Raw genomic sequence first — 27,739 nt, forward strand, 5'->3', positions numbered from 1 at the left:
CAAATGGCATGACAAACCAAACCATATTGCTACTTCGATGTCCAATGCGCGTGACCTTTGACCCCAAAATCGATAGGGAACATCTTCATCCCATGGGTAGTCCATATGTATGATATGGTGACTGTAGGTGGAAAGGATGAGGCTTTAGAGCCCGGAAACCATATTGCTACTTCGATGTCCAGTGCGCTTGACCTTTTGACCCCAAAATCGATAGGGAACATCTTCATCCCATGGGTAGTCCATATGTATGATATGGTGATGGTAGGTGGAAAGGATAAGGCTTTAGAGCCCGGAAACCATATTGCTACTTCGATGTCCAGTGCGCTTGACCTTTTGACCCCAAAATCGATAGGGAACATCTTCATCCCATGGGTAGTCCATATATATGATATGGTGATGGTAGGTGGAAAGGATAATGCTTTAGAGCCCGGAAACCATTGCGTCTACAGACGGACGGACAACCCAATTCCAGTATAACCCCCCCCCCCCCCCCCCCCCCCCACAACTTGTTGTGGGGGGTATAATAAGAGTCATCTTCTCCTGCAGATCTACCAGTGTACTAAGTTTGATGTCTGTCAAGAAAAGGGTTCTCAAAATACTGAACAGACAGTATATTCCCATGTCCAGTTTGACCCTTGCTCATGTGACCTCAAAATCATTAGGGGTCATCTTCTCCTGAAGACGTATCAGTGTACCAAGATTGATGTCTGCCAAGAAGAGGGTTCTCAAGATATTGAGCAGACATTATATTCCTATGTCCAGTTTGACCTTTGACCATGTGACCTCAAAATCAATAGGGGTCATCTTCTCCTGAAGACGTACTAGTGTACCAAGTTCGATGTCTGTCAAGCAAAGGGTTCTCAAGGTATTGAACGGACAGTATATTCCTATGTTCAGTTTGACCCTTGACCATGTGACCTCAAAATCAATAGGGGTCATCTTCTTCTGAAGATGTACTGGTATACCAAGTTTGATGTCTGTCAAGCAAAGGGTTCTCTAGACATTGAATGGTCAGTATATTCCTATGCCCAGTTTGACCCTTGACCATATGACCTCAAAATCAATAGGGGTCATCTACTCCTTAGGATGTACCAGTGTGCCAAGTTTCATGTCTTTCAAGCAAAGGGTTCTCGAGATATTGAGCGGACATTATATTCCTATGTCCAGAGTAGATTGACCTTTGACCTTTTGACCTGAAAAACAATAGGGGTCATCTTCCACTCATAACCAACCCACATATGAAATATCATTATCATCAAGTGAATGGTTCTCAAGATATTGAGCGGACAACATGTGGTCTACAGACCGACCGACCGACAGTTGCAAAACAATATGCCCCCTCTTTTTCAAAGGGAGGCATAAAAATCAACACTCCTAACATGAATTCACCATCATTTATTTCACTTATCTATCGCAATAAATTATTATGCACACTACGAAAGTGTCAACGTAAAGAAAATACATGTATTACATGGTCAAGTCCAATCAGAGAATAAAGCATAAAGTACGTATACAACAAGAGTACGAATGTGTGTGATACTTGTATTATTCATTGCACTTCACAAGCCGTGCACCACTCTTCTGTCTGTCTGTAGTCTCTCAATATGAGAACGGTCACACTCTGTGTGGTTTCGCAGCCGTGGCAATATTACTGTGGCACCTAGGTTACGATGATGGTAGGTTGTATTTGACGTAAGGGACCTCCACGTCCTCTCCCTCTGTGTCATTACAGCATAGCTCTAACACTAAAGCTCGTACATGACTAGGAATCTTCTTCTTGGAAACTCTTTTAACTACCTCCGATAACCTGTAATACATAAAATCATTCTGCATCAATTTGGAAAGGGGGTTTGCAACATTAACATTGTTCAATTTCCAGCTGAAGAATATAATTTATCAAAGAGCAGAATCTACAACAACAGAGACAATGAAAATAATTTATCCAAGAGTAGAATCTTGTTGGATTAGTATACAACATCAGAAACAATGAAATAATTTATCCAAGAGCAGAATCTTGGATTAACCTAAAACATCAGAGACAATCACTCACGGTAGTCCTAAGCGTTCCTGTCTTTTGGCGGGGGGCATAAAGAATGAATACAGCATAGAAACACCCTGTGATAACATGGTTATTTCCAACTTGTGTTCCGTCTGTAATGTTAAAACAATATTTCAATATTCTGTTAACTTGTGTTGCTGCATGTTTATAGAGTGAAATGAAAAACAAACTTCCCTAAACAGATAAACTGTGTACTATCACTGAATCACTCTGCAATTCCCGATTCGTAAATACATGGAAAAGCCTGTTCTTTTGATACAAGTCTTGACATCTTCTCCATACATTTCTTTAGTTTAGAATTATTGTGTATTATTGAGCTGTATGGAAGATTACAGATTTATAAATGGTTTGGGTTAAATTTTACATAACTATCTTCATGTGCAGGTCAATGAAGTAAGTAACAATACATTGAGTACTACTCTATTTTAGGTAACAGCTGAATGATCATGTGACTATGGTAACTCCTAAAATAAACAAAAAATGTGCTAGTAAATGGAGCTTCAGATTTACCTGGAAATAATCTATAAATTCTTTAAGAGTCATCTCCCCTTGAACTTCAAACCTGTCCCACAATGTGAAGTACGTGTCGTAGTACTGAAAAAAAAATCATAAAAATACTTATTCTGCAAGTAAGGATAAAAATAAGCACAAAATTATCCATCTTGTAAGTTAAGGTAAAATTATCGCAAAATTAATATTTATCCTGCAAGCAATGGTAAATGATCATGCACATTAACAGATGTCCAGCAACAAGCCAAAATTTAAACGGACAAGTAGATGTTGCTTTATACATAGGTTCATGAGAAAACATTAACAAGTAGATGTTGCTTTATACATAGGTTCATGAGAAAACATTAATAAGTAGATGTTGCTTTATACATACATGTAGGTTCATGAGAAAACATTAACAAGTAAACGTTGACATGTTTCACAATGTTTTTTTCTTTAACAATGTCTTCAGTACCTTGTTCTTTGGTGCTGCTATGGGTTCTGAGAAAGCGAAGAATGGAAGGGCCAGGTTAACAAATCCATTTTTAAAGGACTCTAAGTTAGTATGACCTTGGACAAGCTGAAAATAACAAGTATAACATATAGGAAATTCATCATCATATCTCACATTTTGTACATACATATTGTCAATATATACAAAGGGGCATGGACACGATTTGAACTGAAAATTTTCTAATTCTTTTTCTCTATTTTTAATGTTTACAATTCTTGACTATAAATGTAATTTCTAATGGTCAGCAAAAATTGGAATATCAGTTGTTAGTTACAAGTGGGATACACCACTCACAATTCTTTGTCATGTAAACAAGGTTGGTGCCATGTTTTTGTTTACATATAGAATGCTCAATAGAAAATATCATGTTTAAAACAAAATGAGATGTGACAAACACTAAAAACTGTTTGATTGTGTTCCATGTATCTCTCTATGTCCTAATTGAAAATGTTACAGTAAATGTGGACATTTATGCATGAAGGTTATTTACACTAAACATGTAAATTCACCTCACATGATATTCCCATCGTTAAGCAATTTATTAATCAAAGATACTGACATCGCGTAATTAAACAAAACGCATAATTAACAACATGTGGAAATATCCACATTTACAATAATGTATAAAGAGGGACACATTCACAAAGATCGCCTGGGTGACATGGATGACCTAATTAATGATAGGAAAACTGGACAAACTTCGCCTGCCACGTTGAAGCATCATTAACACATTGTTGTGTATTGTTCTTTAGTCATGCATACCTTGATAAGTTCAACAGCAACAAGGCCCGTCACAAGAGCAGTTGTTGTTGCAATGGCTGGGATAATCTTTCCAGCTATCAATTTGCTCTACAAAGAAATCCTCCAACAATTTACACATTGCATTTCATTAGCAATAATGCCATGCACATTAAATCATCCAAGAGGCTGTCCATGAGAATACCCAGCAATGGATGGCATACTGAATTTCTGTTCTCACTAGATCTATCATGGATTAAAGATGATGCCCTCATATACATGTACATATGATAAATAATGTCATAAAACTTTTCATGTATTTAATATAATGCTTAAACTTTCTCTCTAGTGCATAATGAAGAGCAGATAACTCCTGTTGATCTACGCCCATAGAACAGGTCCTCAGTACCCCTTGCTTGTCGTAAGAGACGACTAAATGGCGATTACCGTTGCACAGGTACGGTTCAAACGGAATTAATGATATACTTGATGGCATGTATACTCCACCATCACTTCCAAATAATCATGAGAGAAAAACAAATAAAATATGTTTAACGGGACCCAAATTTCACTTCTCAAAATCAAGAACTTTGAGAGAATGGAAAATCAAGATATAAACAATAAAATATGTTAACGCCAATGGGACCCAAATTTCACTTCAAGAGATCGAAAAATTCGAGCCATTGAGATTCTCCTGTATGTACAATAGACGTTTAAAGCTTGTATTCAGTAGAACATAAAAATAATGGATAAGGTACCATTCAGCTATAAATGAATTACACAATGCTGCTTAGATTGTAAATATATACCCATAATAGAAACAACTCATACACTTACTCCTTCAACATATACACTTCCTGCCAAGTTCCTAGAGAAACAATATACACCACACACGCATGTACAGATAAAACATCTATAAAACTATCCTACAAATTCACACACTACCGAAGACACGGATTATTTCAGCATTACCTTGTGTCTGTCTGCTGGTGGAATGTCGTAGTTCTCGGCTCGTAAGTTTGATGTAGCTACGATGAAGTCCATATGGAAATTAGTGTCATCATCTTTTTCAAACTCAATAGGAATTAATTTCATAGTTTTCACTTTTTCCACGGGTGGAAGTTCTTTCTGCAGCCTCTCAAAGGCATCAGAATCTGTTAAAAACAAAACAATTTTGAAACAATCAAGAGAGCTCATAATTAAGACTTGGTAACGTCTACTTCGTTCATTTTATGGGAGGTATAGAAACAATGGAATTAAACTGTAACTTGTCAATCATTTGTTATGGTTCCAACAGTATTCAACTGTTTATCATAGATTTGACTGTATGTGACTGTTAAACGCAGGTTTGTCTGTATGTGACAGGTCTAACTGTATGTGACAGGTTTGTCTGTATGTGACAGGTCTAACTGTATGTGACAGGTTTGTCTGTATGCAACAGGTTTGTATGTGACAGGTTTGTCTGTATGCGACAGGTTTGTCTGTATGTGACAGGTTTGTCTGTATGTGACAGGTTTGTATGTGACAGGTTTGACTGTATGTGACAGGTTTGTCTGTATGTGACAGGTTTGTCTGTATGTGACAGGTTTGTATGTGACAGGTCTAACTGTATGTGACAGGTTTGTCTGTATGTGACAGGTTTGACTGTATGTGACAGGTTTGTCTGTATGTGACAGGTTTGTATGTGACAGGTCTAACTGTATGTGACAGGTTTGTCTGTATGTGACAGGTTTGACTGTATGTGACAGGTTTGTCTGTATGTGACAGGTCTAACTGTATGTGACAGGTTTGTCTGTATGCGACAGGTTTGTATGTGACAGGTTTGACTCTATGTGACAGGTTTGTATGCGACAGGTTTGTCTGTATGTGACAGGTTTGTATGTGACAGGTTTGACTGTATGTGACAGGTTTGTATGTGACAGGTTTGTCTGCTGTGAACTGACCTGTACTTCCTTGATTTCTTCCCTCCAGTTCAGCATCAGAAACCTCGATTTTAATCCCTGATCTGGGTTTAAACTCGGGAACAGTTACTTTAGACAACATATCACAGATAGCCTTAGTGTCCCTCGTCTGTTTTATGCCGTACATTTCTGCCTTAAGGTTCGCACCAGAGATTATATAGGCAAGGTGAGTGTCCTAAAAAACAGAAAAAAAACGTGCTGAGATGGATAATCTTTTGACATCGTGTTTTGCATGCATCATAGCAGAATATTAATTAGTGCTGTGCGATATTATACACCTATTTACTGGCTATGAGGACAATAGCAAGTTTATTGACCCCCAAGACAGCAACTATTTCCCGAGGTGCAGCCGTGGGAAATGGATGCTGTCGAGGGAGACAATAAACTTGCTATTGTCCGAGTAGTCAGTGAATAGGTGTTTTATTATACCAAAGTAGACTTTACTTGTATCAGACATACCAAAGTGAAGTTTACCCGTCTCCATTGTCATTTCGTAAACTAATTAAAGTTATTTGACTTTGATGTCACAGATTTGATAACACTAGAGATATCCCCCCCCCCCCCCCCCCCCCAATAACGCGGAAAAATATAGCATCCGGTAAATAGTTTCGAGACTATATTTCCCTAGGGCAGATAGATCAGAAACTATTCCACGGCTAGCATTATCCAGAAGAAATATCAGAAGATAACTGTTTTTCTTTTATTTCATAAAGATTGTTATAATATTGTGATATAATAAAATTTGATATTGTAATACGATTTTTGGGTCGCAATACCCAGCACTAATATCAATTAACTGTGCACTATTTACCACAATGATCTTTGCATGTCCAATTGAACTTCTTGAAATACCATGACTTAGATCATTACTCCCATGGGACAAATGGAATTACTCTTATCTGTTGTGTGATGTGCTTGTTAAGTCTTTGCATTTTTGCCATACAATAGTGCATGAAACTTCATTGTTGGAAAGTAAATAATTATTTATATCAATTGTTTATGAACAAGATTGCTATGCGTAGCCATATCTCCCACCGCCACAAAAAAATGTTGAAGCACGAAAGTCCCATAACTCCTGTAAAATATGTCAAATTAAAATCATGGCACAATATAATCAACTACATATTGTGACTAACAATTCTTCAAAATCTGAACAAAATCCATCGAGCCGTTTCTGAGGAGTTGCGTCCATGTGTTCCTATACAGTAGCATGTACAAATTCAACAAAGTCTCAGAACTCCTGTAAAATTTGACGAATCAAACTGCCATTGCAATATGATCAACTACATATGGTGTCAGACTAACAATCCCACAAAATTTGAATAAAATCCGTTGAGCGGTTTTGGAGGAGTTGCATCCACAAAGTAGAGCGGGATGGGCGTACACCAGTATTTCTATATCCCCTTCTGCATTGCAAAGGGCGGAAAAATTGTATATTTCTTAATAAGATAATATTTGAATACAGTAACTGCATTACTTGCTTACATTTGTAGGGATTAAAAACATAGCTAGCAATTTTTTATATATCGTCACTAACAGAAAAGGGGAAGTAACCCATAAAGAGGGACAACTCTTCCTTAATTAATCAACAGACAACAAACATGAATTTCTCAAAACCTTGGAAATTTGAGGCCACAATGTCCGTCATTTTACACTTTTATTGCTTTTAGCAAAATTTTGTATTTTGTTGGAATAAGGGGCCAGCTTGCATATTATGATGCCAAATTGATATGTCCAGTGTTTACTAGTCTCCTGACCCCCTACACATACTTTTTCTGTATTTTTGTATATACAACTTTATTATATTTACATGTAATTACTGACAATTATATTTACATGTAATTACTGACAATTAAACTGGTGTTTTTGTTTTGTCTGCCTCAAGCCTCTCTAATTGGGTTGTTTAACTTGGGAACATAAAGCACTACATGTCACTCAAAGTGTCATCAGTGAAACTTGTTGCGATCTACAGGTACCATTTTAACATGCCGTCTCCCATACTTACATTATTAACATCAAATTCTAAAGGGTGTGGACATCTTTTAGGACCAGACCAAAATGGAGCTCCAGAGCTAGTCACCTGGAAAAACAAAACATTTGATTTTATTGTCCTTGTTGTAGAATACACATTTACATACAGTGTACATACATGTAGTATACTCATAAAGATTTTCAATGTACACCTGTGTAAAATATACATTAATATGTACGCATGTTGCACACAAATTTGTTGTGTATTGCAAATCTCTTTGTAAGTCCACATACATTAATATAAAAACTTTTTGTTACGCAAAGAATACGAGACATAGAGGTGAATTTCCTTATGTAACAAGAGGTACTGTGAGCAATGCTCACTAAGAATACCCCCCGCTTACCCCAATCTCCCAAATTATGATATGGTGACGGTAGGTGGAAAGGATAATGCTTTAGAGCCCAGAAACCATTGCATCTTCAGACAGACGGACGGACAACCCGATTCCAGTATATCCCCCCCCCCCCCCCCCCCCACAACTTGTTGTTAATGAGAACGTGATTTTGCAATTGAACTTCAATTATTTCAAACAATACAGTATATTGCTTTAACTGAGGAATATCATTTTATGTGCAAAATCCAAAACACCGGAGTAAGCAAAATGTATGGTGGAGGAATTTTCATGAACCTGATCTGGTGGGAAGTTGTAGTTCTCTTGGAATAGAATCCTTAAAATAATTTGTAAAAGACTTAAGATTTGAACCTGATCTGGTGGGAAGTTGAAGAGAAGCTGACGTATGTTATTGCTGTAGTTCTCCTGGAATAAATTCCTGGCAAATGCCACACAATCTTGGAAACTTGATGGTCGGTCATTTACCAAGGCCTTCTTTATTCCATCCAGGGTCTCCAACTACAAGACGTATCTCAGTATATTAACACATAAACTAACATTGTAAATCTCCAACTACAAGATGTATCTCGGTGTATTCAACTATGTGTAAAATATTGTAAAAACGTGCCATTTGAGTTATTTATCTAAACCGTGTAGCACAATATCAAACACTGTAATAACCCCATAAACGTTTATCTGTGAAAAAACAAAAATTGAAAATATTTAAAAACCAACCATCTCTCCTATTTGCAAATATTCAATGTTGTAATGAAAGAAGTTTCAAAATCTCTGTGTAAATTTCCAAATCAATACTTAGCGATTTAAAAATGAAAATCTAGACAAATCCCCCCCCCCCCCCCCCCCCCCCCCCCCCGACTAAAATGTACAATTTTAAAGTGTACATGTAATTTAATGTTTCTATATCCAAATTTTGAATACATATATCTTCTTTACATACATGTACACTTAAAAGTTGTAAGATTTCTTTCATGTCAGAAAAGCCTTTGGTCATTTTCCTACAATTAAATGCATATATTTACAAATTAATTCTATCAATACACATAACTATACTCTCTTGCCCCTGATAAAGTAAAACTCAGAACAGAACTTACCGGCTGCGTGCCTGGGAGTTTGGCCGTTCTCTCTATAAACTTTGGATCTGTGGCGTATTGTAGAGCTCCCTCCATCGGTTGTGTAAACAAACCTTCAAACTGGTCCCTGGCCCACTAAAATTACACAAATTCACTTACAGTAATCTAGCTGTCACATAAAACTGGTCCCTAACCCACTAAAATTACACAAATTCACTCACAGTAATCTAGCTGTAACATAAAACTGGTCCCTAGCCCACTAAAACACACAAGTTCACTTAGAGTAAATCTAGTTCTCCCATATTTTTAATTTATTATCATCAAGTCATACTTCTTCCAATGGGGTGTGTGTGTGTGTGTGTGTGTGTGTGTGTGAAATGCAATCAACACATGCTCGGAGTGTTCACAGAAAACTACTTTCCATGAAGATGTAACACAGCAGTACCCACCTGTAGTGTGTGCTCGATGGCGTTGGGGAAGTTCTTTAAGGTACAGATGGGGATGGATTTCTCTGGTGGGTCCTGTGAGGAGGAGTAGGACTCGGTCACTTTTGGAATGACCACCTGAACATTTCCTTTGGTCCCTAGAGTCCCCGACTCCAGCAGAGGTTTGTTGTAATATACACACCTTCTGTCCATGTACATCCCTGAGGTCAAACACCAAATATTTTACATATAGATAATAAAATACTTTAATGAAATGTATTAATTTCTGAAGTCTTTTTCACTAGTTGAGACCTGTTTTGGCATGCCGGGAGGCAGTATTTAACCTAGATTTTCATAAACTTTTATTTTTGTACTCAAATTTTTTTCTGAGGTGAAAGAAAAGGATAAAGTACTTTGTATTGTCCAATAAAAACCAATTTAATTTAAAGGAAGGGAAAATGGAAATCACTAAACTCACTAGCATCAATATTATCCAGGGCATTAGCAACACCATCCAAATTCTCAAAGAAATCGTCTGTGTAGATGTTCTCTGTATCAGGACCCACCCGGTTCTCCTGGGGTACGATCTTCAGGTTGGGGTTCATCGCTTTGGCAGCATTGGCTGCTGTTGATGATTTGTGTTTCTAAAACAAACAGAGCAACCAATTTATAATTAAGGTATACAAAAACAAACAGAGCAACCAATTAATAAGGTATACAAAAACAAACAGAGCAACCAATTAATAAGGTATACAAAAACAAACAGAGCAACCAATCAATAAGGCATACAAAAACAAACAGAGCAACCCATTAATAAGGTATACAAAAACAAACAGAGCAACCAATCAATAAGGTATACAAAAACAAACAGAGCAACCAATTAATAAGGCATACAAAAACAAACAGAGCAACCAATTAATAAGGCATACAAAAACAAACAGAGCAAGGTTGAAGTTTCAGACAGAATGACGGAATTACAGAATGACAGACAGGACAAAAATATGCACATCCATGAGTTAGACTGCCCTATAGTGTTTTATCTTTCATTTTCCATCAGCGTGACGGTATGAAAGCAACAAAAAATGTCATAGCCCCTAATTGTTTCATGACAACACTTAATGACATCGTCAGTCATTAATATCACAAATTTAGAGTTAAGTGTTTACCATAAATAAAATACAAGAACTAACTCCTGCCCTGAGAGTCATGAATAAAAAGCCACAATAAATACACTTACAACTAATAAAAACAACCGGCAGCTAAAATTAATTGATGGCAGGGTCTGAGGTCTATTGAATAAGAGATCGCTTACCCTTCCAGAGTACCTTGGCCAGCCCAGATTCTTAAAGAGGTCAAAGTTGTTTTTTTAGTTTACTAGGATTGTTTACTATGCATGTCACCTCGGCCAGCCTGGATTCTTATCGAGGTCAAAGGTTTTTTTTTAGTTTACTAGGATTGTTTACTATGTGTGTCATCTAGACCAGCCTGGATTCAAAAGGTAAAAAATTCTGGTACCAAAGACAGCTCTTCTCACAAGGAATACATTTATGAAATATGAAAGCCCTATCACTCACCATTCAAAGGTCATGGCCATGGTTAAATATTTTGCAGACAAACAGATCAAAAACTATATGCTCCCAAATCTCTAATTACTGGGGAATAAAAAAGAATCAAATTGACCTACAAACCCTATTTTTTTTCAGTATGTGATAGTAAACATGCATAAATTTTTTCAAGGTCTAAGTAAAACTTCACAACCTATTCATTTTTGTATTTTTAACTCGAAAATGATAAATGCAGAATGCTTTTGAACTCACCTGTACATCCCAAGGCCTGAACAGGAACTGTCTGTTAAGGTTGGATTTCTCAATGATGTCCATGTCTGTTACATACACCTGTCCCTTCTCTCCGCAAGCCAGGCCCATCATAGCCCAGTTCTTTATCATCTCGCAGCCAATAGCTCCAGCCCCTACCTGTAACATATGTAAATCGAAATACTACAACATACAACCAAGGCCCTACGCAATAAATTGGAATGAGGACAACATTTTATGAATCTATGATGCATTTTGAAGAAAACTTCTTCCAACAAGGAATCCATTGATCCCAGCTTAATTTGACAAACTTGCCTGCTATATACATTGTACATGCAATGCAGAAATAGTACTATGGAACTTTTTTTTTTGCAGCTGCAAATTTGGGCTTATCTGGCAAGATTTTTCATTTAAAATCCCATTCGTGAACTTGGAAAATCATTACTATACAGAATATAGACATTTTTTAAACACCCATTTCTAATTTTGAAAGTCATGAAAATAGTTTACTCTAGATAACCATGAAAAGTATATCTATGACATTATATGTGAAGATCATTGATTTGTGTAGAATCTGTGAGTAGATACAGATCATGAATATCCATGGTTACAGCAAGTCTTCTTATACAACTCACTTATCTCTGCTTCTGTAGAAAATTCCACTTAAACATCAATGTGCAGTAATTACTACTGGGAAGAAAAAGTAAATAATTTGTAGTAATATTGACTTTCCATTACTTCATCAATGATTTACACACCAAGAAGTATTTCAGGTCTCCCATCTTCTTCTGGAACTCTGAACCAAACACAGCTACCTGTCCATCATATCGGCTGTTTGTCTGTAGAACAGGGACAAAAAGAATAACATGTGTTAACAAGGCAACGAAACATTCTCATCAGATCATGATACAGCAAACTTAATTATGAGTCATTAACAAAAATACATTGGGTCTGATTCACAACCATGTACAGAGGTTTCATTTTCTTTTAACCCCCCTCCCCCTTCTCTACTGGTTTACGATCTGTTATTTTCTACACCGAGTCCCGTGGGGATCCAGGTTAGAAAACCCCTTGCTTGTCGTAAGAGGTGGCTAAATCGGGCAGTCCTTCAGATGAGACCGCAAAAACCGAGGCCCCGTGTCACAGCAGGTGTGACACGATAAAGATCCCTCCCTGCTCAAAGGCCCTAAGTGCCGAGCATAGGTCTAAATTTTGCAGCCCTTCACCAACAATGGTAATGTCTCCATGTCAGTGAAAAATTCTCAAACGGGATGTTGAACAATATACAATCAACCATCTGCACTCGAGTGTTCAGTTTTGTAATTCTTCTCTCACAGGTTTACATTTAATAATGTACGTAATCTTCTACTCACAGGTTTACATTTAATACGTAATTTTCTACTCACAGGTTTACATTTAATATGTAATTTTCTACTCACAGGTTTACATTTAATACGTAATTTTCTACTCACAGATTTACATTTAATACGTAATTTTCTACTCACAGGTTTACAGTTTTCCTCTGTCAGTGCTGTGTCCTTGTTCTCTGGCAGACATTCCAAGGCATCAAAATACATATATTGGTACACGGGGTGAAACTTTCCAGAACAAGCCTGCAAGACAGACAGAAGGACCTCAAGCAAGAATATAACAGAGATCTTCTGTGACAGGCAAGGTCTCTGCAGGCACTCAAACCACAGGTATGTACATGTACCATCAGAAACACGCCATCAGTTTAGGTTATATCATCAGGAGAAAACATAAGGACACCAGAGATGACCTGCAAATGTGTCACACAAACAAAGGGACACCAGAGATGACCTCTGTAAATGTGTCACACACTAAAGTTCACTGTGATATAATCTGAGATGACCTCTGTAAATGTGTCACACACTATATAATTTACTGATATAATCTGAGATGACCTCTGTAAATGTGTCACACACTATATAGTTTACTGATATAATCTGAGATGACCTCTGTAAATGTGTCGCACACTATATAGTTTACTGATATAATCTGAGATGACCTCTGTAAATGTGTCACACACTATATAGTTTACTGTAATATTTAAGAAATGAACATCATCACTTTTGAACTGTTCATGGTCAATATGAACGGATTTGGATTTGATTGATTGATTGATGTTTCCCGCCACACTCAAAATTTTTTCAGTTATCTGATGGCGCCCAGTTTTTATTGGTAGAAGTGAGAACCCAGATACAATGTACCTGGGAAGAGACCACCGACCTTCCGAAAGTAAACTGGGAAACTTTCTCACTTAGAGGCGCGAGCGGGATTCGAACCCGCACCAACAGAGGTGGATTTGGATTTGAGGCAAATTCAGTGAATCGCGACAGAATCGCGCTAGCTCAAAAGCGATGTTCATTTCTTATATTCATTTACTAAATCACCATTTCTTTACATTGCTTGAATAAAGGAAATATTTTGTTGCATAAAACGAACTGATCCACCTATGTCACACTTCGTCTTACCCTGCCTTTTATCAACATTTCATGGTGCATGGTCACTGTATCTGGAGTTAGGAGATCACAAGATTGGGATGATAATCCACGTAAGTTCACAATCTTAATACAAGGTGCGACTTTACGAGATCTTTGTAACACATGTTGTATTTTTTCAAATCATTTCGCTCTCTCAGTTGCGGTTTTTAAACTAGTTCATAATCCGTTCATAGTCAATATGAACGGATTGTGCCGCGTGCTGAAATTGGTTGGTTCATAGAGAAAAATGCGATTTGTAATACAGTGGAACCCCGTTATTACGTTCCCCCTTTATTACGTTAGTCCGCATATTACGTTGGAATTTCAAAGCACAAAACCATTTCTTAACAAACCTATATAAAATAGACCTCGTTATTACGTTGTCCTAAAATGCCGGGACTCGGTATTACGTTGTAAATATTCCGACAAAAACGCAATAAACCCCTAATTATTCAATAGTGATTCTCAAAATAATAAGCCATTCACACCTTGACTGCCTGAGGCAGTCACCACGTAAATTTCCTGGTCTGTTTGGGGATTAGAGACGCTTGACTGATCACACTTCGATATATCTAGCGACATCAATACAGGTGAATACCCCGTATAGAAGCCAGTGATAAACAATTAAATAATGTTTATTTAGAAATTGTACTCTATGAACTTTACTTCATTTTTCATATTTTGATAATCAAAGAAATAATTTCTCAACCACCTGCGTGTTCAGCATAGTGTGATTACCTTCGCTATTAAAACTCTATTCACGGACAGCTTTGGTACCAAACAAGAAAGACAAAATTTATCGTAGTAATGTTACAACCGCTTGGGTAACTGCTTGGACATAGGTGACTAAAGGTGTTCACTTAAAAAAATTGTTCGATGTTTGGACATGCAGCTTGGGTGTTCGTAAATCTCGTCCATACATACACCAATCTATCGGCCGATTCGTGCACGGCATTTACCTCAGTGAATATTTTAAAATCCCTTGATGCGCACGTGATTTTAGTGCCATCATTTAGCGTTATAAATGTAATCTTCGTGCATCATTATATTTATTTTTTTTATGTGGATTGCGCTTAAATTGTTCTCCGTGCATGTTTATCGTTGGTGAGAAGTGTGCAAGTGTTGGGTATCGTGTGCGTTTTGTGTCTATAGTTTTGTTGTTTTTTGGGTGGGATTTTTTTTATTGTGTTGTGTATTGTGTAATTAGAGAACTTAATAAAAATGATGTTTTGTTATTTTTTAATACGAATGTTGAATACGAACCGGAACGAGTTATTGAGAGAAATTTACATGAACGCATTGTTTTAAAGTTGAACAAAATGGCGGTCCAAACGAATGCAGAAAAAGCAACGTTTATCAAAACATCCTTATGTATCCTACACCGAAATAAAGAAAAGGGATAAGAACATTAAGGATTACGGACATTAAAGATAAGATGTAAATAAAACAAAGTATCATAGTCTTTAAAACAGAGAAACAGTAAAGATATATTCACACACCCCTTCACGGAGTACCAACAGACGATATACAATTTCCAAATGATATTTTTAATGGATTTAACTGGGAACGTTTATTACGTTGCCCCCGGTATTACGTTATTTTATCGTGACAAAATGGAAAACGTAATAACGGGGTTCCACTGTATAAATATAATGGTATATTACACGCTTCTCTGAGATATTATGAAATGGTTCACACTTCTCTCTGACATACATCCTTGTGATATTATACAATCTATCTTATCTAATTCCCTGTGATATTAGAATTCAATATGTTGCACACTGCACTGCGATATGTCCAACATACTTCCTTGTGACATAAAGCACATTTGCAAAAATAACTTCTACACTAATCTCTCACTTCCTTCCATTCTACAAATAAACATACATGTAAATGTTAATTTCATCATTGGCACCCAATATTTACCTTCATGACTTCTTGAGCTGCCACTCCCCCCATGACGGCGGCAAGTGGACAGATGTCGCCCCGACAGGTGTAAGCCATTTCTTTCATCACCCCTTCATCCAGCTCCTCCACCTTAGCAGCTGACTTTTCATTCACTGATTTAGCAATATTCAGGAATTCATCAGCATCAGCCTGTCAAAATAGGTCAATCTAAATACAGGTTTCAACCACTTTTTATCTCCCCTAGAGATGAGAGCTCTGGGAGGCATCTTGTCTGTCTAATGCTTAACACACTATCACACAAGATGGAGATTTTACAGCTGGTGAATTGAAAGGTCAAAGTCAAAGCAAAACTGGGCATAATACTTAAGTTTGCAAAAACAGAAATTCAATGGATTTGATCTCTAATGATCTAGTATTTCTCTAAAATTATTCAGAAATTTTACAAATCTGCTTACAGTGTATTGTACTAGTTATTTTTTCCTTACAACTAAAGCCATTTTGCATAAAAGTTAATAAGAAAATTAATTTAAATAGTATTTTATTATAATTCACAATAGGACTGGACAGCAGGCACTGCCTATGTTAAGTCCTCTCCGTAGAAGGTACAGTGTACAAGGTCATACAAACATTAGAATATATGAATACAGTATTACACAAAGGATATCATAATTTGAACATTGCAATAATATAGGTAATTTATGAGACAACAGCTTCGAATTAATTCTACTATAATATCGAATGAAATAAGAAGATACTGGATGTTGGCTAAAATTAGTTAACATAATACCACACTGGGCGGTGGCCAATCACCGATCTCCTTCAGTACTTACTTTGCATCGACTGCGTGGGAGTTGTCCTTTCTGTTTTTGGAATTCATACAGAGCCTGGAACCCGATGTGTAGCTGGCCTGGGCGGTCAAACTTGGCAAAATCTGTCATGAGGAATTCAGGGGCTTCCATAGCAGCCTTAATTGATTTCTGTCAACATTAAACAGGTTGGTGTGACATCAATTCATTTTTATTCAGAAACGACAATAAGGAATAACATACCACAAATGTTGTGATCAAAACTTATGCCACTGATTCGAAAATGTTCTTTATCCTTTTGAAATCTTTCCACTGCTTTCAGCTAGCTCAGGGGATTAATAAGTTCAACAGGCTATCAAAGATCTGTCTAGTCCCACACACGGGTTTCAAACTGATCTGTTCCTAGCTCAATAGATTCCGTACAGAAAGCCTTTGTAACAACAAGTAAGGTTTTGACAGTCATTCAGGTTTATTTTTTCAACGCTTATTCGTAAATCTCGTACGTCAACCATTTCAAGCTCAGTGAATTTACATGTATAACAGTAACGTAAATCGATTACACAACTTACAAACTGAACATTTTTGGGCATCTTGACTTGTGACACTACTCCTCCTCTTTCGTAGTTTGTAAAATTTGTTGTGTCTCCAATACTGAAGGTGTAGGGACCTGCAAAGATAACATTTAATGTCCTATACATGTGTATGGTATATCATACTGCAAAGACAACACTTAATGTCCTATACATGTATATGGTATACCGTTCTGCAAAGACAACATTCAATGTCCTATACATGTGTATATACCGTACTGCAAAGACAACATTTAATGTCCTATACATGTGTATGGTATACTGTACTGCAAAGACAACATTTAATGTCCTATACATGTGCATGGTATACCGTACATTTCTTACTTTACGAATAAGTGGAATTTTTAGCGAGACACTTTAAGCAGACTTCATTCTAAAGAAAGGTAGAAAAGTGAAAGTGGTCCTCCCCCAGTGAGGTATCTAGAAGGCCCACATCCAAAAATGGATATTTTGACTTTAAGCAGCTTTTCAGAAAATGAATTCTGTGAACCAATTTTGAGGTTTTGAGCTTCATAAAAATGCCAATAATAGTACAAGGTAAGTATTGGTTCCCTAACCTAGCCTTAGGCAAAGGTCCTATGCAATCCGCCAACACTTGACTAAAAGGTTCTTTAAAAGCTGTAACTTGCCAATGGCCTTAAACATTACTATCGTCTCTTTGTACTAAGGTCCATGTATTTCCAGTAAGCGTACATTCTGCTGATTGGGTGATATCGTAATGATTTAACCAATTAACGAGAAGAATACAATGAGGAAATACTGACTGCTTTGTAAAATTCAAAGTCAGAACCAATATTCCGGAGAATAAGATTCGTAAACGGTGAAATCTATTGAAAAACCTAGAAATTTCCGGAAGCGGAATCGCTGTATAGAGGATGGATTTTTCCAGTCTGGAAATCAGAATTCTGCTTTACAGTGGAGATACATCATGTCTGTTTGAGTAAGCACTTTAATATTCACATAAATTCACTAGAAGACACTCTTGCAGAATCAAAATTACAGCTTTCACTTATTCATAAATTCCGGTCTAGATTCGTTTCGAAATGCAAATAAATCTACTCTAGATAACCATTCTAACAATCTTCATATACAAACTGAATAAAAATGAAAATTAACATACAGTATGTGCAATAAATACAAAACTTTCTCCAAACGTCATAACTGTCATCATAACTTCGTTTTTCAGATGCATACAAATAAATAGGAATTTTTTAATAAAATATACTTATTCTGCAGATTTATTTTACCTTGATTGTACACACATTTGCTTTTGGATGCGCACACTGTATAAGACTATGGTTTTTTTCGAATGTTGGGAATGCGTACAATACACCATACTTTACAGTACCTTGGAATATTGCTATTTAACACCGTCTTACAATAGAAAATATTACTATTAGAACATGTTCAATTAAATATTACACTAAGCTCCATAATTACCTAGCACTTTGATTTTAAGTGGTTTACATCCATTCAACTCGGTCATTCCTTGAACTTCTGAGAATGTTACGTGGTCTCCATCCTCATAACCATGACGGGCCTCATCCAAACAGGTCACCACACCATCCTTGTCCTAAAAATAAAATATTTAACATATAGATAAAACTCTTACAACAACCCTAAAAATAAAGAGTAAGAACTGAAGGTAGATTAAGCAGGAGCGACTACATTTACAATATTTGGGAACGAATTCCATTTTCAAGGTATATTTCTTACTCCACACCAATTTTCACCGATTTCTAAATTTACTTCTGACTTCCTTGCTGGCTATACCTTTGTAACGGAGGCCACCATGTTTGTGATTGGTTCTTCTCCATCTACATCGATCACGCTGAAATTCTCCCCAAAGTCACAAAACAGCTCACTGAAAAACAACATTGATAATAAATACATGTATGATACGTACAAACTCTAGGGTATACAAAATGTGTTTGTGAAACACTGATGCCCCGTATATTCAAACTTCAAGGTCATGAGGTCAAAGCTTTTGATACAGAAAGATTTTAAGAAAGGTCTTGTCATAGGAATATACAAATGAAAGCCCTAGCACTATCCATTCAAACATTATCACCAAGGTTAAATGTTTTGCAGATGTCTGCAGACAGATCAATAGACAGACCATAAACTACATGTAAATGCCCCCGAATCTCTAATTTCGGGGGCATAATAATTTTCCAATATTTCCATAAATGAATATACATGCAATTTCTAAACTCGTCCACAAGCAAATTAAAATTTAAAAACAATTATGACTCCTCCTATAGACTAATTATGACCTATTTAATCATTTTAAGAAACATCCATTCTTACGCAAATAAGCCACGGGAGTCCACAACAATGAATTTGATGTTGTTCTTGTGGCAGATCTCTCCAATCTGGATTTGTTCCTCCAAATTTGAATTGGTCAACACAACCACCTGCAAATTTATAAGATTTGGATATTTATTCATAAAATTTCATTTCATTTGCTTACACGCTCAAATCTGGAGAGGGGTGAAGTTTATCATGATTTTCAGCAATTCAGTGCAACAATCGAAGCCTTGTATAAGACTGGTCTTACAGTACATCACTTATTCCCACCTCCTAATCCCAAATCAAATGTCCCTCAGTAGTCTGCGATTTTCTTTAATCTACTCCATTTAGTGATGACATTTCATGAACAAAATCTCTATATCTGATTTTTCCACATACCAGAATTAGATTTCAAAATGTATTGTTACATGTACTTCCTGCTGGTCTGAAGGAATTTATGGAGAAGAAAATCTACAAACCAGCAGTTTTAAAAAAAAACTGCTACCGAGATCAATAACTACAATTCCTGGTTCTTCCCCCCCACCCCTCACCCACATATATACACACTCTTGACACTATTTCCTTCCTGTTTTTGTATAAGTTCAAAATCATATTACATGTAAGTATATACATGTACATGTATGTTATGTTTTTTTTTTCTTTACTAAAAATTACGAAGTATGTATATTACGCATATTACTTCTGAAAAAAAGAAAGAAAGAAAACAGAATACACAACTTTAGGTAAAGACATGCTGATGTGTGAAACGGTCTATGCACTACTTCCTACCTGAAATTGCTTGACGAATTCTTCAGTTAAAGGCTCAGTGCTCTGATTGACCGGTACATAGGTGTTCAGTTCTGCCAGCCTGGGGGCCGTCACATCAGCACGATTCTTTCCTATGTCTTCCTCACGCAGGAAAAACTGCAATGTTAGATCAGTTTGTTTTTATAAAGGAAATAATGAACAGTAAATATCAACCTCCACAACAGAAGATGGTGGATTCAGAGTCTATTAGAGAACTTCCACAACAGAAGATGGTGGATTCAGAGTCTATTAGAGAACTTCTGTGCAAATTCAAGAGTTTTTGAAATTCATGCACTGCACAGTAGTTGCTCTACCACAAATCCCATATGTGAATTAAAACAAACATGCTCAAATTGATTGTTTTTATTTTTCACCACCATCATTCTCATCATAAATCATGGACAAAACTCAACATTCTACTTGTCAATGAGAACCTTTGTAAAAATTCATTATGGTAATCAGAGTTAGATTGAATTCTACCATAAACACACACCTTACTCATTTCAAACAACAGTGTATCAAATTCTTTCTAAATTTTGAAATTATATGGTGTCTACTTTTTTTTTTAATCTAGCCTTATTGCATGGATGCCTTTTGCTGTATTTAGTTCCCACCTGTGAGCTGAGATCACTCCAGCCAGCCTTCTCTGTATCTTGAATCGTGACTGACTTGACCCCGCCCAGCACCACGTTTTTTGCCACCTCCACGCCCACACCCTTCATTCCGGCTATGAGGACTTTGGAGTTTGCCATTCGGCGCATAGCATCGTGCCCCAGTACATATCTACAAGAATTATATATATTGTCTTCAAACACTACTGTCACAGTTAGTTATAGTCAAGCAAGATAAAAACCAGCAGCATAAAAATGACAGACTTAAAAATACTACATGTCCCCACCTTTAATATGATGAAACCATGGGGAAAAACATGTAAGCAATGAATTTGAAAAATGAACTAGTTTAATTTTCCTGATGCCGTGACATCCCTACTTACAGCTGTCTTGAGTACAGACTCTCGTCAATTTCACCTTTCCCATCAACTGTCCCATTTTGAGCCATAGCAGTCTGAAAGAAAAAACAAAATCACATATACAGCACCGTACAAAATACATGTACTATGATATTCTGAAAAAAAAAGAATCACAACAAAATACCACTACTCAGATAAAATGATGACAAATTGAACTGATGAAGCCTGCCAAGCAATACTTCTCCTTTGTTCCTTCCTGGTGAACAATTCCCTACAAATGGATAATAATAGCCTAACACACATTTAGCAAGTTCTACCATGATTTTCCCTTCAATATTCCACTTACTTAATCTGAACTAAATGGGTTTAGATGTACAGGATGACAATATCAAATGATCGAGTCACAGTCACACTTATATCAGGGCTCGAAATTAACATATGCCCGTCAGTCTGTGACTGGTTAAAAGTCTGGCGGTCTGACATACATTTGTTTTTGTCAGTCCGATAGGACTGGTTAATTTTCTAAAGCATCATTTTGGAAAATATACTTATGAAATTTTATACACACATTTGGCATGCTTCGATATGTAGATATCAGATGAATCTGATTCATAAATTATATAAATTCCACATTTAAGTGTTACAATATTGGCTGAGGCATATTGAGTTAAATTTCATTTTTAATAACATTAACGAAATGTTTAATTATTTCTGGAAAATTCAGTTGGACTGGTAAATTTTTCTGCAGACTGGTTGAAATTATGCACCATCAGTCCGGCTGGACTGGTGACATAAAAAGTTAGCTTCAAGCCCTGTATATGATATTAATGAAGAGAGATACTAAAACATGAACAATTTTGTAATCCATTCTGATGCAAGAAAATGGAAGCAAAGAAGTATATGAAGGATTTTCTTAAGATCTGAAGTACGGGGTGAAATTTGAAGAGTAATAGGGGCCACATAGGTCCCTTACACTGTTTCTTCACTATCTGAAAAAATTGTACGTATAGCCGTAAATCTAACACAAAATTGTCAGGGAAAATCCATCATCCCTACTCTGTAAAAAGAGCCAACTGCTAAGTGATACAACTAAGATTTAAACTACCGGTCACTGTCAATGGTTGACTTTAAAACTAAAGCTCTGGCCACTGAATTGCTCTCTCTCTACTTTAAAGACTACTGCATGAGTCTAGGTCACAGAATTGAAATAACAGCTACATGTAGGATCTTATTAATAAGACTTAGTAAGACAGACACACCACTAACTAAACACTGAAGCACAATGCTGCTAGTATGCTAAATAACCAACAGGAAATGAAGCCAATTCTAATGAGGAAATGAATATTTACGCTATCTAAAACATTGATCAACTGCTACAAGCAAAATTTTGTACAAATACATTGAGTGCATACAAATTAAAAATTTTATACACCATTTCCTGTATCATGTGTATGCAAAGTCAACCACAACAAAAACAAAAACTAAACCTCAACAGACCATGTGATTCAGTAGAATAACAACACAAGCAGGTGTTCTGCATGCAAATGAGTTATTCAACTAAACTAAACACCTGTTATATCTTGCAGTTCAAAATTAAATTTCATTTACTATATACCTAGTTAATAAAGATCTAAATCAAAATCCTGCAAAATCTATCCAAATTTCTACAATAAAAAAATCTGACTAGCATAACCTTCAATTCCAATTTGCTTTGAAAAATCCCACAAAAAATTCCAAATTATTTTTCCAAGAAATACAGAAAGCGAAAGTAAAACAATTTGAAGATAAAATTATTTACATAAGATTATAAACCAATTGTGAACTTTAAAAATAACAAGAGGCCCATGGGTCACATTGCTCACCCAAGTCACCTTGGCCCATATTTCAAGATTTCCCCTATATATTCGCATGTAAAACTTTGAATCCTTATTGTTGCCCCACCCTAACCCTGGGGGCTATAATTTTAACAAACTTGAATTTGCATTATATCAGAAAGTTTCATCAACTCTTTTGACCCAGTGTTTCTTAAAAAAGATTTTTAACTAACCCCACCCTATTTTTTGTTATTATCTCCCCTTTGAACGGGGTATTGCCCTTCATTTGAACAAACCTGAATCCACTTCACCCAAGGATGATTTGTACCTGGTGAATATCGGGCCCCCAAAAAAAACACTTTATGTAATATGGATACCATCAGTAAAGTTATAGGTATAAGCAAAAGAATCATTTCCAACGCATAGGATTTTTAGCTAAATCATAATAACATGGTGCTGTTCTTCCAAGATCTTCAATTTCCCATCCATATATATAATTAATTATTTCACTTAATACAAGGACTCATCCGAATTATTTGGTCAACATGAAGGTAAGGAATAGTTTCATTCTAATATTTGATCATGCATCTGTACGGTCCTACGGGTTCTGCATGATCCATTAAACGATTCATTAAATGGTAGGTCGAGACCTGACCAACATTTACCTTAACATCACATCATTAATTCAGATTTCTGAACAATACATCCAGGGCATATCAGAACAATGCATCTATAATTCATAACAGAAAATGTAACAATCCACCAATACCTGATTATATACAGAATATACACGGAAGTCAAGAATTAGCTTGCAGTCACAAAACAATAACAAACAGCTGAATAAATTCAGTCTGTACTAAATAGGACCATGTTCTCTCTTTAGACAATAGCAAAATTTTGTCAACAGCAGTCATTTCAAAATGCTATGACAAATTCCAGATTATCCAAAACAGTTCAGTGTATCCAAACCAGTCCAAACGTTTCATCAAGCTTTCATTTTTCAGACTGATAAAATTATCCTGTATGTAAATTACATTTCCAAAAGTGTGCAGTTCCTGCGATGGCAATTAATATCCTAGAACAGAGATGAATTTAGCACAGACTGCCTTCAGTTACCTGCTGCGGTGGTTTGTCTGCTTTGTTTCCCATCTTGATTAAAACATAAGAAATACGTCAGCTACGATTTAAATTACACAAAATTCCCGACGATGCAAAATAAATTCTACACACTGCGCTATCTCGTTCTTGTGTTCAGATTAACTTTGCAGATTTACTAGCACTATGCAGACTCCAGAGAGTTCATGAAGCTTATTGATTTTTGATTTTTCATTAAGTAACAAACTTTGAAAGCCCTAGACATCATCATTCATTTCACTGCTGGCTACAGCACAGAAACAATTGCAAGAAGATATTAGTGGTCTAGCTGAGAAAACATAAATATCAAAGCTGTGCACAAACTAGGGGTGCCACGATACACCAGCCTCATGACACATATTCAGTCTAGCCTAAAGATATGATGCACATCGTGAGACAGTCACTTTATATATAAATATAATTGTGTGAACACGTCACTGGGTAAAACGTTCTGGTTTTATGTCACCCTCTGAAGCATTGCTAACTTGTAACCAAAACTGGTCCCATATACTTAACTTGTGGGTTCCAAATTCAATTTTCTGCATTGTTTTTCTCTGGTAGCCATTTTGTAAACCAAAGCATGCCATAAGAATAAATCCTTATTGATCAAATCCAAACTGTGATACCAGTGAACCAATCTATGGTGTATTTTACTATAAATGAACCATGTGAACATTTAATAATCTTTTATTGTTATTTTCTTTTAATCATAATTCATTGTTGCATCCTTTAATATGTGTGTGTGCATGAGCTTGTGTACCTAATACGCTTGTGTCAGCATTATTTTTACATATGCGCTATTATTTACCAATTGTTTAAGACATGCTTGTGATTGAAATGCACACATACTCATTCAGAGAAAGCGATCGAATATCGTCACAGATCATGTTCAGCAATAATTCAGAAAACAACCTTGTACAATACTAGTGGAAAATTAACTAGAGAGATTTTCAAATGTTGGTAACAAAGTTAATAACACTACCAATTTCCAACAAATCATCATTAAATTCCGATTTCAAAGGTCCGGGCCTCATTCCCAAAAAAGGTGTGGAAATGTAGGTGCATAATTTAGTACCACTGTGAATGCCTAAGTGGGACAGAGTGTATCTACAGTCACCGAGATGATAAAAGATACATAGAGCAGCTTCTGTTAAGTTTAAAGATATATATGTAGGAAATACAAAGTACTGTCGAAAAAAATGTTTTACTAAAATGAAAACAATGTCATACTTGCAAGTAATCCAAAATATGATGTGTATGAGCAACATGATATGAAAAGAATTTTACATTTTTTTTATTTACTCCCTGAATATTTCTTACTTGGTTTGTGTATCCATAAATTAAATTTTGATGAAACTACGTATGAGAAACTGTGCATTCGCAGTTTACTGTGTACGAGAGTTCTTGAAAGGGAAATACCTCAGATGCATCTCAAACCTTGTGTATTGCATACTGCAGCAATAGTTGTGAGAAAAAACTAAGCCACATGCTTCTGATACCTATTGATACAAATTCTCTGGAGAGATTTCAGCTTGCCATAACAAATGTCACACAACTCGCCTGCAGCCCTACACATGCAGTTGAAAAATCTGTTTCTACAATTAAACACGATCTCAGTGTTCATTAAATTTACTCAACTTTTTTTTTACATGCAAAATTCATTATTAAAGGAACTGAAAAACAGTGATTTTGGACAGAGAGAATATTCTTGGGAAAGGTTGAAATTGGTCAATTGCACCTGTGTATTGCCTCTGACAGCCTTAAGAAAGTTGGGAACACTTCCCCTATTGCAACATCTCGCTAAAACACGATTATCTCTCTTTAGCGAGAAAGCAAACATTACCATAAACTGGTGTTTTGATTGAAAATAATGGCAAATTTTGTGCAGCTGAGTAAGTGCGACGGACACTCAACATGATGGAAATTGTCTCTATAAAATTGGCGACAGTCAAGAAATTTCATATCAATGTTGCTGCGCAAGAGGGAAGGAGGCTGAAATCCAAAGCACATTTTTAGTGTTTTTATAAATTTGCAGAAGTAACATACATTTTAGCACTTTTCTTGAATCTCTTCACATGAAACACGAAGAGATGTTTTCCATGGGTGTTTTTCTCAGTTGTACGGGATATATTTACTCTCGCTAAAAAGTGATAATCACGTTTTCGTGAGAATACTTCATTGAAAACCTTTTCATGAAAACCTTTATGGAACATTCTCTATGAATAATAAATTTATAGTTTCTTGCAAATGCAATGTGGTAAAAATCAATCCTGAACAGATAATAATCATGCAGAAATATATTTCAGCATGCTCATGGTTTACGGCAAGATATTTTTCACTTGGTGCCGCTTACTCAAGTTGTTCTAAAGCACGTTAGGCCCTAATTAACCAAGTCCTGAATTTGTGGAGTAGTACAAATAAAATTTGAGAAACTTCCATAATAAAATAGAAATTTAATTCGATGTGTATAACTTACTTTACTGTATTCTATATAACGGGTTAACCACAACTTCGTCAGTTTGCAAATGAAGGGAAGGGGGGGGGGGGTACAATATGGATATACTAAATTTTGAAATACATGTGTAAATTACACATGCAGATTTGACTGTAGCTCACCGAATTTTCTGCCTCTCTGGAATTAGAAGTACCGTTTGCTTCTGTTCTAGCTTTCTTGGCTGGGGGACTTTCAGTATCAGTGCAATTGGACATCTAGAAACACAAAGGAAATGGTGTAACTTGCCTCGTTCAACAAGTTGACAACTAAAATCAATACCCGATTAAAAAACACAAAAGCCCTGAACTTATTTCTACAAATACTTTTAAAATACAACCTGAAAGGAGTTACAAAACCGCCAATAGAAATCACAGGCGACAGATAGATGTGAAAATGGCGGAATCAACGAACGACTACTACACGTGCAAACAAGGGCGAGAATCCAAAAATAACTCAATGACAAGTGTATTCGTGGAATACACACAAGCGACTTTTCTACAGCTTAGTTTGTTACATATTTTAACATAAACATAATTCTGAAAAAAATATCGCATCACAAAAATGTCACTAACCGTGACATTCGTTCTTATGATAAATGATTACATAGAAGTCGAAAACGAAATAACGCCCAGTCTAAGTCTTACCAAAGATTAATCCAATACACATAAAAGAATCAAACTAAACCACTCGCTTTGAAGTCGATTGTTTTACTGAGAGTAGTTAAATTAGATCGTTCTAGAAGTCGGCGTGTCTTTAAATCTGTCGTCACGATTTCTTATATCGAGTTCCAATTTTGTATTTAGCGTTGACTAACACGGTGTTTTCCAGGTATTTTCTGATTGATAAATGAACTTCCTGTTTCTATGTCATTATTATAACGGAATTATGGGTAAAATTGAATGACGTCATGAATATTAACATGATCTATTTATGGATCCCATGAAACAACTATATGCCTCCTTTTCA

The 27,739-nt window shown here is 36.2% G+C and overlaps 1 protein-coding gene across 6 annotated transcripts; it reads right to left on the reverse strand.

Annotated features, from left to right (window-relative positions):
- Nucleotides 1–1,379: 1,379 nt before the first annotated feature.
- On the reverse strand, nt 1,380–27,653 carry LOC125655593 (ubiquitin-like modifier-activating enzyme 1). Of its 6 annotated transcripts, none has more exons than XM_048885919.2 (27): nt 27,418–27,642; nt 26,896–26,988; nt 24,262–24,294; nt 21,356–21,426; nt 20,976–21,144; nt 20,344–20,478; nt 19,573–19,679; nt 19,036–19,126; nt 18,703–18,835; nt 17,242–17,339; nt 16,697–16,843; nt 15,885–16,055; nt 12,960–13,067; nt 12,213–12,293; nt 11,458–11,613; nt 10,119–10,284; nt 9,665–9,861; nt 9,237–9,350; nt 8,497–8,643; nt 7,767–7,841; nt 5,744–5,936; nt 4,773–4,954; nt 3,825–3,911; nt 3,024–3,128; nt 2,570–2,653; nt 2,051–2,151; nt 1,380–1,807 (listed from the first exon to the last, which is right to left on the reverse strand). In XM_048885919.2, the coding sequence occupies exons 2-27, from the start codon at nt 26,986–26,988 to the stop codon at nt 1,666–1,668; spliced, it is 3,186 nt and encodes a 1,061-aa protein (XP_048741876.2). In that variant the 5' UTR covers nt 27,418–27,642; the 3' UTR covers nt 1,380–1,665. The 6 variants fall into 6 exon arrangements, with proteins under 6 accessions (XP_048741876.2, XP_048741877.2, XP_048741886.2 ...); XM_048885920.2 differs by lacking the exon at nt 27,418–27,642 and adding an exon at nt 27,111–27,239; XM_048885929.2 differs by lacking the exon at nt 24,262–24,294 and having other exon boundaries at nt 27,418–27,653.
- Between the last annotated feature and the right edge of the window lie 86 nt (nt 27,654–27,739).

The sequence above is a fragment of the Ostrea edulis genome, chromosome 7 (genome assembly GCF_947568905.1).
Source record: "Ostrea edulis chromosome 7, xbOstEdul1.1, whole genome shotgun sequence".
NCBI classification, from domain to species: domain Eukaryota; kingdom Metazoa; phylum Mollusca; class Bivalvia; order Ostreida; family Ostreidae; genus Ostrea; species Ostrea edulis.

Bases quoted from the DNA above. Each gene is read 5' to 3' on its own strand.
- LOC125655593 (XM_048885919.2), bottom strand. From the start codon at position 26,988: ATGTCCAATTGCACTGATACTGAAAGTCCCCCAGCCAAGAAAGCTAGA. The intron at 4,955-5,743 runs GTCAGTTCACAG...TGTTTTTAACAG, and splicing joins AAGAAATCAAGGAAGTACAG to ATTCTGATGCCTTTGAGAGG. The intron at 2,152-2,569 runs GTAAATCTGAAG...TTAACATTACAG, and splicing joins AATTTATAGATTATTTCCAG to ACGGAACACAAGTTGGAAAT.